General features: G+C 36.1%; 3 protein-coding genes across 4 annotated transcripts; 2 read left to right on the forward strand and 1 right to left on the reverse strand.

Annotated features, from left to right (window-relative positions):
* Positions 1-2,002: 2,002 nt before the first annotated feature.
* Positions 2,003-7,502, reverse strand: LOC106298866 (endoplasmic reticulum metallopeptidase 1-like). Of its 2 annotated transcripts, XM_013734999.1 has the most exons (22): positions 7,415-7,502; positions 7,121-7,341; positions 6,963-7,048; positions 6,664-6,765; positions 6,275-6,381; positions 6,097-6,197; positions 5,877-5,964; positions 5,433-5,521; positions 5,138-5,277; positions 4,871-5,036; positions 4,668-4,803; positions 4,489-4,582; positions 4,252-4,381; positions 4,105-4,164; positions 3,888-4,006; positions 3,576-3,697; positions 3,220-3,444; positions 2,987-3,150; positions 2,732-2,895; positions 2,468-2,550; positions 2,305-2,390; positions 2,003-2,232 (listed from the first exon to the last, which is right to left on the reverse strand). In XM_013734999.1, exons 2-22 carry the CDS (start codon positions 7,337-7,339, stop codon positions 2,089-2,091), a joined length of 2,625 nt encoding a protein of 874 aa, XP_013590453.1. In that variant the 5' UTR covers positions 7,340-7,341; positions 7,415-7,502; the 3' UTR covers positions 2,003-2,088. The 2 variants fall into 2 exon arrangements, with proteins under 2 accessions (XP_013590453.1, XP_013590452.1); XM_013734998.1 differs by having other exon boundaries at positions 2,004-2,232; positions 7,121-7,502.
* Positions 7,503-8,895: 1,393 nt separating this feature from the next.
* On the forward strand, positions 8,896-9,249 carry LOC106298001 (uncharacterized mitochondrial protein AtMg00310-like). The gene has a single exon (XM_013734110.1). The coding sequence runs from the start codon at positions 8,896-8,898 to the stop codon at positions 9,247-9,249; it is 354 nt and encodes a 117-aa protein (XP_013589564.1).
* Positions 9,250-12,210: 2,961 nt separating this feature from the next.
* LOC106299987 (probable arabinosyltransferase ARAD1) lies at positions 12,211-14,087 on the forward strand. The gene is made up of 3 exons (XM_013736018.1): positions 12,211-12,807; positions 12,879-13,286; positions 13,623-14,087. Exons 1-3 carry the CDS (start codon positions 12,211-12,213, stop codon positions 14,037-14,039), a joined length of 1,422 nt encoding a protein of 473 aa, XP_013591472.1. The 3' UTR covers positions 14,040-14,087.
* Positions 14,088-15,442: the final 1,355 nt, after the last annotated feature.

Genomic DNA, 15,442 nt, shown 5'->3' on the forward strand with positions numbered 1-15,442 from the left:
TATTATATAAAGAACATATCCATTACCCAATTTGTATTTCATTTAACCAAATTAAATATAAAACCATTTTTAACATTTAATCTATTTTATTAAAATATAGATCAATTTTTCAAGTACAAAATAAATAGTCCATTTATATTATATACAATAACTAAATATATATATATATATATATATATATATATAATTTTTTACATGAGTAAAATAAATTTGACATAATACCAATTAAATTTCAAATAATTAATTACTTATTGTATTACCAATTGTTTATACGAACTTAAAACACATTTAAAACAAACATTAAGATATAAGATCAATACTCCTTTTTTTAACTTTAATAGATGTTTAAACATACATTTTTGTTGTCCAAAAATATGTAGTCCATTTATAATATAATATATAAAATTTCAAATTTCAAAATTTTAGATATTAGGATATGACTACAATATAAGATTAACAATGAAACACAAAAGAAAACAAAAATAATTAATAACTGAATGTATTACTAATCATCTTATTTGTGTTAAACATATATTCAGCACGATAATCTAATCCAACAAAAATCTAATAACATTGACCACATTTATAAATAACAATACTTACTAGGCCTGAGATGAATCCGGATATTCGGAAAATTTAGGGTATTCGGATCCGTGGATTTAATATCCGGAACCGGATTTGTGGTTTTCGGATATCCGAATTTCGGATATCCGTCTCGATATTCTATTACCCGCGGATATCCGGATCCGTAAAAATAACTAAAAATCTATATTTTTTAAAAATACTAATTTTTAATATAATACATAAATTAAATATTTATACAAGATTTATAAATATATTTATGTATGTCTATATAATATTGTAAAAACTAAAATATAATATTGTAAGATTAATTCATGTATAAATATTAATATATCAAATATAAATATTAATGAAATTTAAAATTTAATGTATTTTAAAAATACGGATCCGCATCCGGATATCCAGACCTAAAAATTAAGATATCCAGATCCAGATTTAGTTTGCATGGATCCAAAATTTTACTATCCGGATTCGGATCCGGGCACCCGGATATCCTATTTTCGAAGAGAAATTTCGGATACTTACCAATGGTTTATAGTTTACATTGATTTTACAAGTTAAACAAACACCCGCACGGGCGTGCGGGTCAAACTCTAGTCGGCTATTAATTATGCTTAACCAACTAGATAACTGACGACAATTGCTTTATTATGCACAGTATATACACTTGGTAATCTCAGATTCTTAGACAAACCCCAAGAACACTAACCATACAAATCCACTCGGAACTTGTAGTTGCATGGTAAGAAAAGAAAAGAAACAATCGAATAAATTAAACAAAAAAAAATGACCGGTCTTTAGATTCATTGGTTCTGGCCTCAATGCATCAGAGAAGCTTCAAACACTATGGATCCTTGCGGGATAAGCGAACAGCTGGTCTTCAACTCTGTACGTGGTCTTGAATCTATGATGTGGTCTTGATCAGTATGTGTATAACGAATGCGTGTCTCAGAAGACAATGCTAATAAAGTGATCAAGAGGAAGACTTTGATGAGAGTGATTTATGAATCTTTGCTATTGTTGAGTACTTGATAGATAGAGAGTTGTAAGGTTTTTTTGGTGTAGACGAAATTTTTGGAAAATTGGATTGAGTGTGCGTTTGTATCAAGGGTTTGTAGAAGTGAGTGGTTGATTATATAAGTGAGAAACCAACCTTATTTATTTATGCTTTTTTGTCCAAAGTTCAGTTTGTTTGATTAATAATAATTATGATTAAACTTTGAAAACTTAAAATCCAAAAAAACTTGAAATTGAATTGTAAATTGTTGTTGGACTTTCTTTAGGCTTCAAGTTGAACCAATCAAATTATACATATATTAATTATCAAAAAACCAAGTTAATAATTTACACAAACACTAATCAACAAAGATAAATCATTATCATATATATCGTTCATCTACAAATGCACGATAACAAAAAACATTGAACTTAACTACAAGTGCTAAGAGCAGATTATTCTCTATTATTTTAGAACAAACAAAAAATGGAGAGATTACAGTTTTTTTATTAGAAGAAGTAAGTAGAAAGAAAGCTAGTGTAGGCAATGACGTCCGACCATCCAGGGAAAAGACTTTTCAAATTTCTAGTTTCTTCATCAAGACGTTGATCAAGAACAGCTACATCTACTCTCACTTCTTCTTCGCTATTAGCCTGCCATAATCAACTTGGAATCAGTACTAAATACTAATTAAAGGGCTTTTAGAACAAGAAGCTTGGTGTTACCTCTAACCAGAAGATCCATTTCTCACTGCTGTTGCCACTCAGTCTCAATAGGTAAGACGGAGGACCGCCCTCTGGGAGTTCAGGAGCTGCAACATTAAGACCATTTTGGTTTTATGGATTTTCTTAAAGTAAATGTCTAAGAGAAAGACAGTGTTTGTGTGACCTGGAAGTTTGCCATCTGCAAAGGACCATCCTGATAATGGCCCAGTTATGTTCAGAACCGTGACCCATATCTCCTCCAGCGAGCTGCAAATAAATATTTAGCAATAGTTTAATAGCAAAACAAGGCCAACATAAAGTTTATTTTTGGATCCAACCAGTGTTCTAAAAATCGGTCATAAACAACAGTTCTTCTAAAACGTTTTCTTTAGAAAATCGGTCTAGGCGGAACCTATGACCGATTTTTTGAACATTTGATCCAACTAACCCGAGAGAGAGTTCCAGATGAACTCTGCGAGTTCCGTCTTCTAATCTTGTTGGTGGTTTGTGAGTTTTCAAGAGAGGAAAATGGCTATATCGTTCCAAAATCTTGTTAACTTTAGCAGGGAACCTCCCATTCTTTGTTACTACACAGGAAACAGGGAAAAGTGCCTGCAGATACCAAACAAATCTTTAATCCAAACTGAAAACACTTGCTGTCTTGTCAGCTGCATGTAAGGAGGAGAGAATCTAACTAACGTACCAGCCAAGCTTCCTGAGGAGACACTTCAGCGTTGCCCAATGGAAAAGAAGGGCTGCCAGCATGAAGTTTCTCCGCCACCTCTGGAGCATGCTTAAAAACGAACTCCATAGAATTTGAATCAACGACTGCTAAATCGTAAGTTGAGTCTGTGATTTCATTTCCACCTACAAAGGCACATTTAAAACATTTAGTTAGAAAAATATATATAAAAAGATAACAGTTCCATAGGCTACCTGCAGAGAAGACTGTATGTTGAAGTACAACTCTCTTAGGTGCATCTTTGCTATAAGGAAAGAACTGTGATGACACAGCCAACATAGCCACAGTAAAGTGCAGCAAGAACTTCAAGATAGAAGATTTGGCTAGCCAACGATCACAAATTGGTATTATTGGGCCCATACACAAGCCAGTGACAAGTCCAATAACTGCAGCTACTGCTACATCTGCGAGATAAAACCCTGCAAAGCAAGATCTTGTACACTAAATATCTTACACAATGACTTGCAACCACAACAAGCATTTTGATGAAATAATGGTGAAGTTCTCAAATAGCTTAACCAGAGAAAGAATCGAGTTCAGTAAAACTAACCAAAAGGGGGTGGAACTCCAATCATTCCTGTCTTCTCAATCAAAAACAGTGCAAGGAAACCACCAAAATAGACAGAATACAGAAGGCATGGAGCAAGAGCTATCACATAAAACATGGGTGACCTGGATAAGAAGAACTTTTATCACACAACAATTTAAAACAAAGATATATAGTCTACAAAACATTAAACTAGAAGAACTATCTAGATTACTGTATAAATCAAATTTATGTGTATCCTCAATGTCACAACAGTTAGATAATAATGTTAAAAAACAACATTTTGATAGTTCAGTGAAAGACTAACAGTCTTACTTGATAGAATCATAGTCAAATGACTTGACAGATAAACAGAAAGCAATCCACCCCAACAGCATAGAAACGCAGATGACAAAAGTCAAGAACCCTCCACCTAATCCGGCGAAAAAATATGCCTGAAAACGTTTCTTCAGTTAGTCATGGATTAGTCTAACAAAATAACAAAATATTGGCGTAAGGTGTAAACTAAACTGATCAAACAAATATCGCATACCGAAGTTACAAAAGCGTAGAGCCCAAATGCTCCCCAAAACCTTGCTTCATCAGATGTTTCCTGCAAGATCATAGTTTTAAGAAAAAAACTTTTCTAGCAATAGACAGGGATGATGCAACTGAGGCAAGAGAAGAATAAGGACCTTACAACTTTCATAATCTTCTTAGATGAAAAACTTTGACAATGTGAGACGCGATCAGAGATAGTTCTTGGAAGTAAAAGACCAAAAACTGAGCAGGGGATGAACATCAAGAAAGCTAAGTATGAATGAGCAAACCTACATTTCCACAACAATTACAGTGAGCCTCCCCAACCAACAGTTTAAACACCTTTATTTAGCATAAATAAAATGTGGAAAAATGTAACAAAGAAAATGAAACCAACCAGCTCATGGGATTAGCAAATAACAATCTGATGACTGAAAACAGAACAGGGAATATGACACCAAGTAAAATCCCAGCGGTATGGTGTATAAATCCTAATCAGACAACCATTTAAAATTGTTAGATCTCCAAAACATGATAATAAAAAGATTAAGAAAATAAAAAATTGCACATTATTACCTTTCAAGAAAGCCCAGAAGACTGATAAGAAAGGGTGTGTCCCAGGTTCCCGCATATACAAAAAGAAAGGAGCAAAAAGAAACAAAGCAGCTGGAATGTTGTGAAGTACCATGGCCACTCTTTTTGGATAGTACACCTGATAGGTTTCAGCTTGTCAAGAGAGACTGTAAACAAAAATGATGAACAGAGTCAAAAGCACCCACCATGAAACTTGTTAAGTAATCAAATAAGACCGCTCTTTCAAAATTGTCACTGTCAACATCCACGTCAAGAGACTTTCTTTCACTTGCAACCTTCAATTTAGAAGAGCTCGTGAAGGCTTTAAGCACACTGATTAAGTTTTCTCCACGCGCTTGCATGCTTCCAGGTCTGGTTTAAAGACAATCTGTGAAACGAGGGTCGTACTAAATAATAAACAATATTATGAAAAAGTGAAACCATAAATGTACGTAACCAAAATAATGCATTACATTATTCTGTCAATAGTATCAAAGGAAGTATGGTAGTAGTAACCACCAAGAAGGAAGATAATGTCTAGCCCAGGAATGTCACCATAGTCTTCTGCAAACATTCTGTAGTCGGTGTCTCCAGGAAATACGTCGAATATATCCTGGGGGATATCACAGGACAACTTATAGTCAGTGATAGAGATGAACTAGAAACAAGATACAGTTTATCATTGAACCCAATAACACTTGGGAAAACCAGAGTAAACATGTGGTGTTTTCATGTCTGTCATAGAGTGAAAGAGTGGAAGAGAGAGACCTGTGCAGAACTCTGCGCCATAGGATATACTGCAGCTTGAGAGTAGACATTGGACGGCCAGGAGCCAGGCCCTGATTGGCAGACCAAATCTGCCAGCCATTAACATCAAGTCAAATGTACGAGCAATTAGCACAGTAGAAACTTAAAAATCAATACTCATTGACAAGCAAAAAGGCTTGATACTTTCAGGAATAAGCCATTTTCCTAGTCTCTAAAAATGATAATGAATGTGTATGCATGAATTTCTAGAGAAATGATGTTGCAAAAAAAGTTTAACTACAAAGGCAATGGTCTAGAGAATTTAAGAGAAATTAAACTTAAGAACATCATTGTCATCTAGAGAGAAAAGAACCTTATCATAAGTAAAAAGATTTTATTCATTTATAATTTCACACAAGCTAGACGCTTTTAAGATAATGCTCATAAACATAGGACAGAGCTTACCAATACCCCCTGTCCCAGAAGCTTCCAGGTTTATAAACGCTCCAACGGTGTCTTTCAACTTATGCTGCGTCATGAAGCCGTGTGAGCCCTAAACACACGCAAAAAGCCACACCACCATGTAACGTATGAGCTTATTTTCATCACCTAGACTATAACATAAACATCATCCTATTTACCAATCACATTCATGGAAGAGTACAAAGCATCATAAATGTGTTACCAGCATAAAAAGCTCTTCGGCACCATTGAAGAGGAAAATTATAGGCCGAGGCGGGGCCCATCCAGAATCCACAACCAGTCTTGCTATTTCAAGCAGCGAAGCTGCGGACAGAGAGACACAAAGCCATGATATAGTGGTTTAAATCAAAAAAAAAACTAAAGAGATGTAATAAACGCACCTACACATGACCCACAGTCACCAGCTCCAGGGGAGTTGATAGGGCTGTCATAATGTGCATTCATCAATACAGATGCATCCTTGTCATGAGAATGCATCGAAGAGATTCTGCAAGAAAACAGCAAAATGATGAAATTTTTAGCATTAATAAGTGGGGACACAATCATTCAATGTTAAGACTAGTGATACTGGTGATTAAAAAACAACAACTGATACTAAATAAAATAACACAAACAAGGAAGACCCAACGTGAATGATATAACAAACCAGAAACCTATAACACAATGGACCTTAGCCAAACTAGAGAACCCAAAAAAAAAAAACAGAACAAGGGCAACTGCAATATTTGGCTAGAACAAACTTTACAACTTGTATTAGCAAAAACAATACCGCATAAGAATATTAGTATGGTTTCTGTATCCAAGTGATATGCTGTGGCCAATAAACATCATGCTAAAGGAGCCATCCACCTGAGCCTCCTCCACCTCAACCCTACACAAGAAGCATTTATTTTCATCTTCAGTGAAAAAACAGGAACATTCTTTTTGGTACTTTGGAATCAATTAATATATGATATATCAAATGAGTGCACAGATGTAGTTGGAGGGAGCATTTATTGAACAACTCGTGAAAAAAAAAAAAAAAAACAATTAGAACCACTTTTTGTTTGATTCAGTCAAAAAGCAAACCTTAGATTAGGACCAGCTCTCTCCTTGACCATCTCCAACTGTGTTTTTATGTAAGTTGCAGCTTCTCTAAGCCCAGGTCGTCCTTCCTACGAATGTATAAATCCATCAGAAACAGCGTTTTTTTAGGAGAGAGAGGGAAGAAAACGACGTCGAATCACCTGACGACCGCTGTTCTCTTCGGACAAGACACGAATGTGCTCGACGGCTCTAGCTTCGGAGAACTGATCGAGAGGCGCGTCAAAGGGAAGCGGCGAGATATGTTTCATGTGGACGACGAAGTAAGCAATGGCTGCCATTGAAGCGTAGAGGAAAGCGACTGAGAAGAGGAACTTGAAGCCAGTGGCGTCTCCAGAGCTCAGCCTCCTCGAAAACGCCATCACTGTAGTCTAGATTTGAGATTGAGAAATCGAGTATTTTTAAAAGACGAAGGATGGATCAAGTTTTTGTATTACGTTAATATAATACGGTGAAACGGAACGGGAACGTGCAGTCGTGCAGACCGTCGATGACGCTGAGTGTGTCGGAGAGAAAAAATGTTTTTTTAGGTGGGTCCAAAAAGTTACTTTAAATAGTCCCCACGTTTTTTGATTAATTACGTAATTGTCCGTTTCTTTTCATCTAATTTTTAGCTACTTCTTCCTAATTCTGTAGTAGTTAGGAAAATTGAAGTGAATCACAAAATAAAATAAAATAAAATAAAAGATGCTTTTTCTGTTTTCAGTAATGTGTGACACAGTGACAGTATACTTAACTTAAATAAAATATATTTGATTAATTAAATTTGTTTTGGAGCAGAAGTGCTTAGGAACAAGCTCAAATAGGATATATCATTAACAAAGTAAATGTACTACTACCACTTGGAGCAGGCTCAAATTGACCTAAAGAAATATATCTCGAAAAATTCCAACTCATATGAATACGACTTTTCCTGTGGTGTAGCAGTTTTAGAATGTCTTTGCTCTCGCCTCGTCTCGTTGCGTGTATTAACCTTACAAACTATCAACATTTGAATCCATAACCTTACAGATTATCAACATAGTAATGTTGGAATTCGTTTTTGACAAAATGGTTTTAGACCATATTTCGGTAAGTTTCCGGACGAAGATGTTTGTCGGAATAACCGAATGTTAGACACTACGAAGTAGCGTAGATACATGTCAAAATTAGAATTGGTTTGAATGAGAAATGGAGATCCAAAGTGAATGTTTTATAAAGCTGGTAAAACTTTAAATTGACTAAATATGAAAAATTAGCAATTGTTTCGCTTTGAAATATTTGGGATGAATTTTGATTAAATTTGTTAATTGGATACTAAGTCCATTAACTTATTAATCTTATTCACAATAACATTTTATCTTTTTAAAATATAAAATATGAACCCATTAGAAAATATTTTGTTGCAATTGATTTGGTCAATCAAACAAAATGAACTTTGTTTGCCGACCACAGTCTTTGTTTGCAAACAATTGACTCACAGGTTTAAAAATTGCAAGAGATAGTCCCCCTATCTCACATTTTTTGTTTGCCGACGACAGTTTTTTTTTTCTGTAAAGCTGAACCGCAACAGTGTCGAGAGCTCATGAAGATCATTGATGAGTACAGTCAGGCTTCAGGACAACAATTAAATGTCTCTAAATCCTCTATTTTCTTTGGCAGCAAGGTTCCTACGGAGACGAAGACTGAGATTAAAGGCGCCCTGGGTATCTCACGTGAGGGAGGGATGGGAGTTTATCTAGGACTCCCAGAAAAGATTTGTGGATCAAAAAGACAAGTATTTGCTTTTATCTAGGAACGCCTCCTGAATCGTCTGAATTCATGGTCTGCGAAACTACTCTCTAAAGGAGGGAAGGAAGTCCTTATCAAATCCGTGGCGCAGGCTCTCCCCTCCTATGTTATGTCCTGTTTCTTACTGCCTCAGGATATTATTAAAAAGATGTCTAGTGCGATTGCACGATTCTGGTGGAGTGCCAAGCAAAACAATCGTGGTCTACACTGGATAGCATGGGATAAAATCTGCGTACCAAAAACTGAAGGTGGTTTGGGATTTCGCGACTTGAAAAGTTTCGACCTCACCCTGCTAGCTAAACAAATGTGGAGACTTGTGCAACATCCTTCGTCTCTACTAGCTAAAGTTCTGAAAGGGAGATACTTTCGTAATTCAAATCCGATTGATGTCGAGAAAGCTAGTAATCACTCGTATGTATGGCGCAGCTTAATGGCGGCGAAACCCCTCCTGAAATCTGGTCTGCGGAAGTCTATAGGCTCTGGGTACAATACTAGAGTGTGAGATGAGCCATGGCTCCCTACAACTCCTCCACGTCCGCCATCTGGTATCAGGCCTATCCAGAAGCCGAACATGCTGGTCTATGAGCTTATTGATCGCAACTCCAAAAGCTGGAACTTAGAGCTGTTGAAATCTATTTTTGCTCCAGAAGATATTCCGCTTATCACTAGCCTGCGTATCAGTAAGTCTTTCAGAATTGATAGCTTCTGCTGGATCCATACAAAATCTGGTATATATTCCGTCAAGACCGGCTATGAGGCGATGTGTCGTTTGGTCAATGCGCAGGCCAGAGAACTATGCGCCGAACCTAGTATATCCAGTTTAACGCACCAGGTCTGGAAGGTCAAAACAGTGCCGAAAATAAGACATTTTATGTGGCAGGCCTTGTCGAATTGTGTACCGGTCTGTAGTCGCCTTGCTGACCGGCGCTGCCACCCCGTACGAACCTGTCAACGATGCGGACATGATGATGAAACCGTGAATCATATGCTATTTGAATGTCCAATGGCTTCTCAGACTTGGAATCTAGCGCAACTACCCTTTTATCCGGGCGAATCCCCGAGTCCTTCCATCTATAGCAACTTTGATTGCCTCCTTAACAGAATACATAAATGGAATGGAACAGAGGATAGTCTAAGCCGTATTCCTTGGATACTCTGGTTCGTATGGAAAGCGCGCAATGAGAAGGTGTTTAATGATAAGGAGCTCTCGCCATTGGAGGTGATGCAATCTGCAACCTCGGAGGCGTCAAGTTGGAGATTGGCCCAAATCATCCCGGACGTAGCAGAGGAGAGCAAAAATAGAGACATGCCGGAGTTACCTGTCGGACCACCCCAGAGACCTTTATGCAAGTTCGACGCATCCTGGAAAGAGGACGATGCTCGCTTTGGTGGTGGACTCGTGATTGAGAAGGAGGATGGGAGTACAATATTTGGTTCATTCGCTAGTAACCGAGTCTTGTCCCCCCTACACACAGAGTTCAGTACTTTGCTGCTGGCCATGAAATCCTCGCTACTTCTCGGTCACGACTCGATGGCTTTTGAATCAGACTGTCAGCAGCTGGTTAGGCTTATTGAGGAAGAAGAAGAATGGCCAAGTCTTAAGGCTGAGTTTGATGAGTTTCTTGATCTTAGTTCTAAGTTTGTGTTTTGCTCCATTTCTTATGTTTCACGCTTACAGAACATCCGAGCCGACTGCCTTGCGAAAGGTGCGAGGTCTCGAGGCTTTTGTTTTTCCCATGTACACTCTGAGGTCCCAATTTGGATGGTGCTAGACACCACTTGGTTAGAATCATCGTAATAAACGTATGGAGCTTTCGATGTAAAAAAAAAAAACAAAATGAACTTTGAAAAGTAACGTGTTATCATTACTCATGGGAATCATTTCACCATAATGATAATTTATTGAATACTCCATAATGGTCACAATGTACGTTTTACTCTTTGAGAGTTATAAAACAACACTTGTGCTCTCATTTAGAAATATGGATTCATACGATCAACAACAACAAAACCAAGATCCTCTACTTGAATATTTTTTTTTTTATTTTTTGAGTCTGAGAGTACATCACAGAAATATGGTCGATAGATTCTGTTTTTCGGTGATGGTAAACAGAAACAATGCTGCAGTTGTATCCTGGGAATCTGAGCGCCATGAAACCGTCACACTACGGGGCGTTTAAAGATTTAAGGAAAGAGATTAACTATCTCGACTCTGCAATTCTTTTTTTTTATATTTCGGTTTTGAAATTTTAATTTATGTTCTTATTATTCTTTACAAATATCAGCTGTCCTATGGTAGTAAAATAAAGTTCATACAAGTAACTAAGTGTTTTCCTGCACCATGTGTAGTGATAAATTTTTTAAAAGTTAAATTATATTTAAAATGAAATTTATTATTATATATTTTATTATTTTTGACTAATATTTAATATAAAGTTGATTATTTAAGCATAAAATTAAGAAAAAATAATTTTGTTTATTTTAAATTACATTTAATAATATATATGTAATATATTTAAAATTCGAATCTTAAATAAATTTTTTATCTATTTATTTTGGTTAAATTTATTAAATCAACTTGTATAAAATTACTAAAAATCATATAAAAATTGTATAGTAATAAATGTGATTGTCCATGTCATATTAACTATAAGCCATGTCATCAATCTTGTTAGCCATGTCATCATTTTTTTTTGTAAAAATGATTGTAGATAGGACATGTGGCAAAATCATTTCGCAAATATAGTTTAGGGGATTTTAAATATATATATATATTTACATATTACTATAAATTCTAATAAATTTGAGACTTTGTTTGTTTTAGTTAAACTGAAAAATCTTTTTGTTAATTTAAATGATGAATATGAACAGATAAATTTAAATAATGTTTAAATATTTAACCATCAAATTGTTTTTGGATTAGTGTTAATTTATTTAGTTTAATTTATTAATGTAAGATACATATATACATATATATTATTATTTTAATTGTGATATATGAATTATTAATATATTTAATAATTTACCATATATAAATATTTATATGGAAAATTGGACGATATATGAGTTATTTTTATTACCATATTTAAAATTTCTGCAAAAAAATTTAAATTTTTATAAGAAAATTTTATACCTCACAATTAATGTCATGTAACTATTTTCTAAAACTTTGTCATCTATTTTAAGTATCATGTCATTTTTTTTTCAGCAAGAATGATTACAGTAACGATATGTGTATAATTCACTTTGTAATCGGCCATGTCACCTCGTCATCTTATTTGGTTCAAAAATCAAAATTCAAATATCTGCTTTTTAACGAAAGTAGTATTGCTTAGGTTTGTCAGTATTGCTTAGGTTTGTCGACTCAGCTTTTGATTCTATGATCCTCTTTTTTTTTTTGTAACAGACTCTTGATCCATGGATCAAGTATTTTATTATTGAGATGAAAAAAAATATTATTCAAATGACTGAAAGAATCTCTTGCTTTATGACTCGATACATTCCTCGTTGCAATCAAAACAACAAACAGATTGGATCCAAATCTCATCAATTTGACGAAGAAGAAGAAGAAGAAGAAGAAATGTACGGCAAAACCATAAGCATCATCGTCCTCTTCGTCTTCCTCATTGCTTCCTACTCAATCTACATGGGCACCATCGATCCAACACCCTACTTCTCTCAGCTCGGTAAAGCCTCCTCTCCCTGTAACAGCACCACCACAGGGCCAGGCCAACCTCTCCGTGTCTTCATGTACGACCTCCCACGCAAATTCAATCTCGCCATGATGCATCCTAACATCTCAGACGTCGAGCCCATCACCGCCGAGAATCTCCCTTCCTGGCATCAGACCTCTGGGGTCGGGCGGCAGCACAGCGTCGAGTACTGGCTCATGGCCTCGCTTCTTAACAACGGCCGCGACGAAGAGGAGAAAGAGGCGGTTAGGGTTTTTGATCCTGAATTGGCTGATGCCTTCTACGTCCCCTTCTTCTCTTCCTTGAGCTTCAATACTCACGGGAAGAACATGACCGATCCAGATACTGAACTTGACCGGCTATTACAGGTAAAAGGTCAAATAGCAATGCCCTTCAGACAATGATCTTATGGTGCATTGTCTTGTTGTGTTGTTGTCAGGTTGAGTTAATGGAGTATCTTGAGAATTCAAAGTATTGGCAACGTTCAGGAGGTAGGGACCATGTGATTCCGATGACGCATCCTAACGCTTTCAGATTCTTGAGGCAACGAGTGAACGCGTCAATCCTCATTCTCGTTGATTTTGGGCGTTACCCAAAAGAGATTGCAAATCTAGATAAAGACGTGGTTTCGCCGTATGTACATGTTGTTGAGTCCTTCGCGGAGGATGTTGTTGTTGTTGATGGTGCTTTGGATCCCTTTGAGGCTCGCAGTACGCTTCTTTACTTCCGTGGGAATACGGTGAGGAAAGCTGATGGTAAAATCCGTATCCGCTTGGAGAAGTTGCTAGCTGGTAACTCTGATGTTCACTATGTGAAAAGCATACCAACAACGCAAAACATCAAAGTGGTAAAGCTCTTTCTTCTCTGTTATAAGCTAAAACTATCCCTCTCATATCAAAGTGTTACTCTTGGCGAAGTTTCACGAAAACCCTAAATCAACAAATGTGCAATAGCAGTTAGACAATGAGTACAAATAGGATAGTGTGCTTCATGTGTTTAGAGTGTTTTAGGGAGCTTTAAGGTTTCTATCTTTGATTCTAGTATCGGTTAGTTAGTTTTTCGTCTCCTTGTGTTTTTTTTTTTGAATACCAGAAGGTTCGGGGCTGACTGGCTGACGCCTGCCATCCCCAGACTCGAAACTATAGCATGTACTGTATTTTATTTTCTTTTTGCATGTCACCAGTCAACGGAAGGGATGAGATCATCAAAATTCTGTCTGCATCCAGCTGGAGACACTCCATCTTCATGCCGACTATTTGATGCCATCGTCAGTCACTGCATTCCGGTAATCATAAGCGACAAGATTGAGCTGCCTTTTGAAGATGAGATAGACTACTCAGAGTTCTCAGTCTTCTTCTCAGCGAACGAGGCGCTTGAGCCAGACTTCATCCTCAGCAACCTCCGTCAGTTTCCCAAAGAGAAATGGCTGAAAATGTGGGAACATCTCAAGAATGTATCTCATCATTTCGAGTTTCAGTTCCCTCCCAAGAGAGAAGACGCAGTTAACATGTTGTGGAGACAGGTGAAACACAAGATCCCTGATATCAAGCTCGCTGTACATAGACACCGGAGGTTGAAAGTCTCTGATTGGTGGCTCTGAAGAATGGCAGTTTTTTTTCGCAAGGTTTAGCAAGTCTCTTTTTCATTCTTTCCCCCTTCCAATACTGTAAATAGTTTATTCTTTTGTTACCTTTGAGTTTCATGATTTATTTATAGGCTGATACATACTCTAAAACATCAATACTATTAAAAGGGAGTGAGTTTTAATAAATTTACTTAAAAAAGTTGTTTGGACCCCATCATTAACTAATTACTAGGGGCATTGCGTTCGCGCAGGCGCGGAGTTGTGAACAGAGTTCTTGTTTCATGTCAATATTTTTGCTAAGATTATTGTAGTTGTGAATCAATACTATTAAAAGGGAGTGAGTTTTAATAAATCTACTTAAAAAAGTTGTTTGGACCCCATCATTAACTAATTACTAGGGGCATTGCGTTCGCGCAAGCGCGGAGTTGTGAACAGAGTTCTTGTTTCATGTCAATATTTTTGCTAAGATTATTGTAGTTGTAAATTTTGCGTTTTGAGTTGTTTTTCAAGTTTTTTTTATTGTTATAGGGTTAGAGTTGTGATGATGAACTGTGTATGCATTGTTCTCCACTTATGAAGGACTAAACTGTGTTAGTAATGTGATTGATATAATTCATGTTGTTGTTTGTTGTGTCACTGAGACTTATTGTTTGTTTGTCTTTTTAATTTGTTTCTTGTACTGTTGAGAGTTCATAAATTATATTAAAGTTGTTGAAAATACTTTTTGTTTCTGGATATTTTTTCTCCAGTCTAGTCGTGTAAGTTGTGTGTATTAAGTAATAATTTTTATTATATTTATTATGTTTTTTATATGTTTTTATTTTATTTTTAAACTTATTGCTCTTACCGGACCTTTAAAACAAATACATGAAGACTTGTAGAAATAACTATAAGATAGTGACAATTATGAGTATTTGAGTTTTAATGAGTTTTAAACGAATTTATGTATTTTTCATAAGAAGATAATAACATTGGCCTGTTGACACCGGACATGTAAGCTATTTTTATAAGACAAGAGGAGTGAGCAGGTGGAGCTGTTGTTGACGCTTTTGTGTCTATCGGGATTGTCTCTTGTATCTTTTGTTGTGGCTGTGTTTGTTTATTTTTTATTTGATGGGGAATATGTAAACAAAAATCATTGTTAGTTGTATTTATCAGAGTTCATAACTTACTCTGATTTTTTGTTTAGGTAATTTCATTGATCTTGGTTGTCGTATTCGTCTTCTTCGTTGTAAAAGTAAGTTTGTAAATTGTTAAATAGCTGACCGTGCAGTTTATATTTGTTTAACTGGTTCGATGTATGTGTCGTTGCGAAAGTAAGTTTGTAAATTGTTAAATAGCTGGCCGTGTAGTTTGTATTTGTTTAGCTGACTCGATGTATGTGTCGTTGAGTTTTAGTTGAGGTGATTGGTTTGGCG

Source organism: Brassica oleracea, chromosome C6, assembly GCF_000695525.1.
Source record: "Brassica oleracea var. oleracea cultivar TO1000 chromosome C6, BOL, whole genome shotgun sequence".
NCBI lineage: Eukaryota > Viridiplantae > Streptophyta > Magnoliopsida > Brassicales > Brassicaceae > Brassica > Brassica oleracea.

Excerpts from the sequence above, each read along its gene's own strand:
- LOC106298866 (XM_013734999.1), bottom strand. The coding sequence starts at position 7,339 with ATGGCGTTTTCGAGGAGGCTGAGCTCTGGAGACGCCACTGGCTTCAAG. Across the intron at positions 4,804-4,870 it reads ATTACTTAACAAGTTTCATG|GTGTACTATCCAAAAAGAGT; the intron begins GTGGGTGCTTTT and ends GAAACCTATCAG. Across the intron at positions 4,382-4,488 it reads TTTGCTAATCCCATGAGCTG|GTTTGCTCATTCATACTTAG; the intron begins GTTGGTTTCATT and ends GTGGAAATGTAG.
- LOC106298001 (XM_013734110.1), top strand. The coding sequence starts at position 8,896 with ATGTCTAGTGCGATTGCACGATTCTGGTGGAGTGCCAAGCAAAACAAT.
- LOC106299987 (XM_013736018.1), top strand. The coding sequence starts at position 12,211 with ATGACTGAAAGAATCTCTTGCTTTATGACTCGATACATTCCTCGTTGC. Across the intron at positions 12,808-12,878 it reads AACTTGACCGGCTATTACAG|GTTGAGTTAATGGAGTATCT; the intron begins GTAAAAGGTCAA and ends TGTTGTTGTCAG. Across the intron at positions 13,287-13,622 it reads CAACGCAAAACATCAAAGTG|TCAACGGAAGGGATGAGATC; the intron begins GTAAAGCTCTTT and ends GCATGTCACCAG.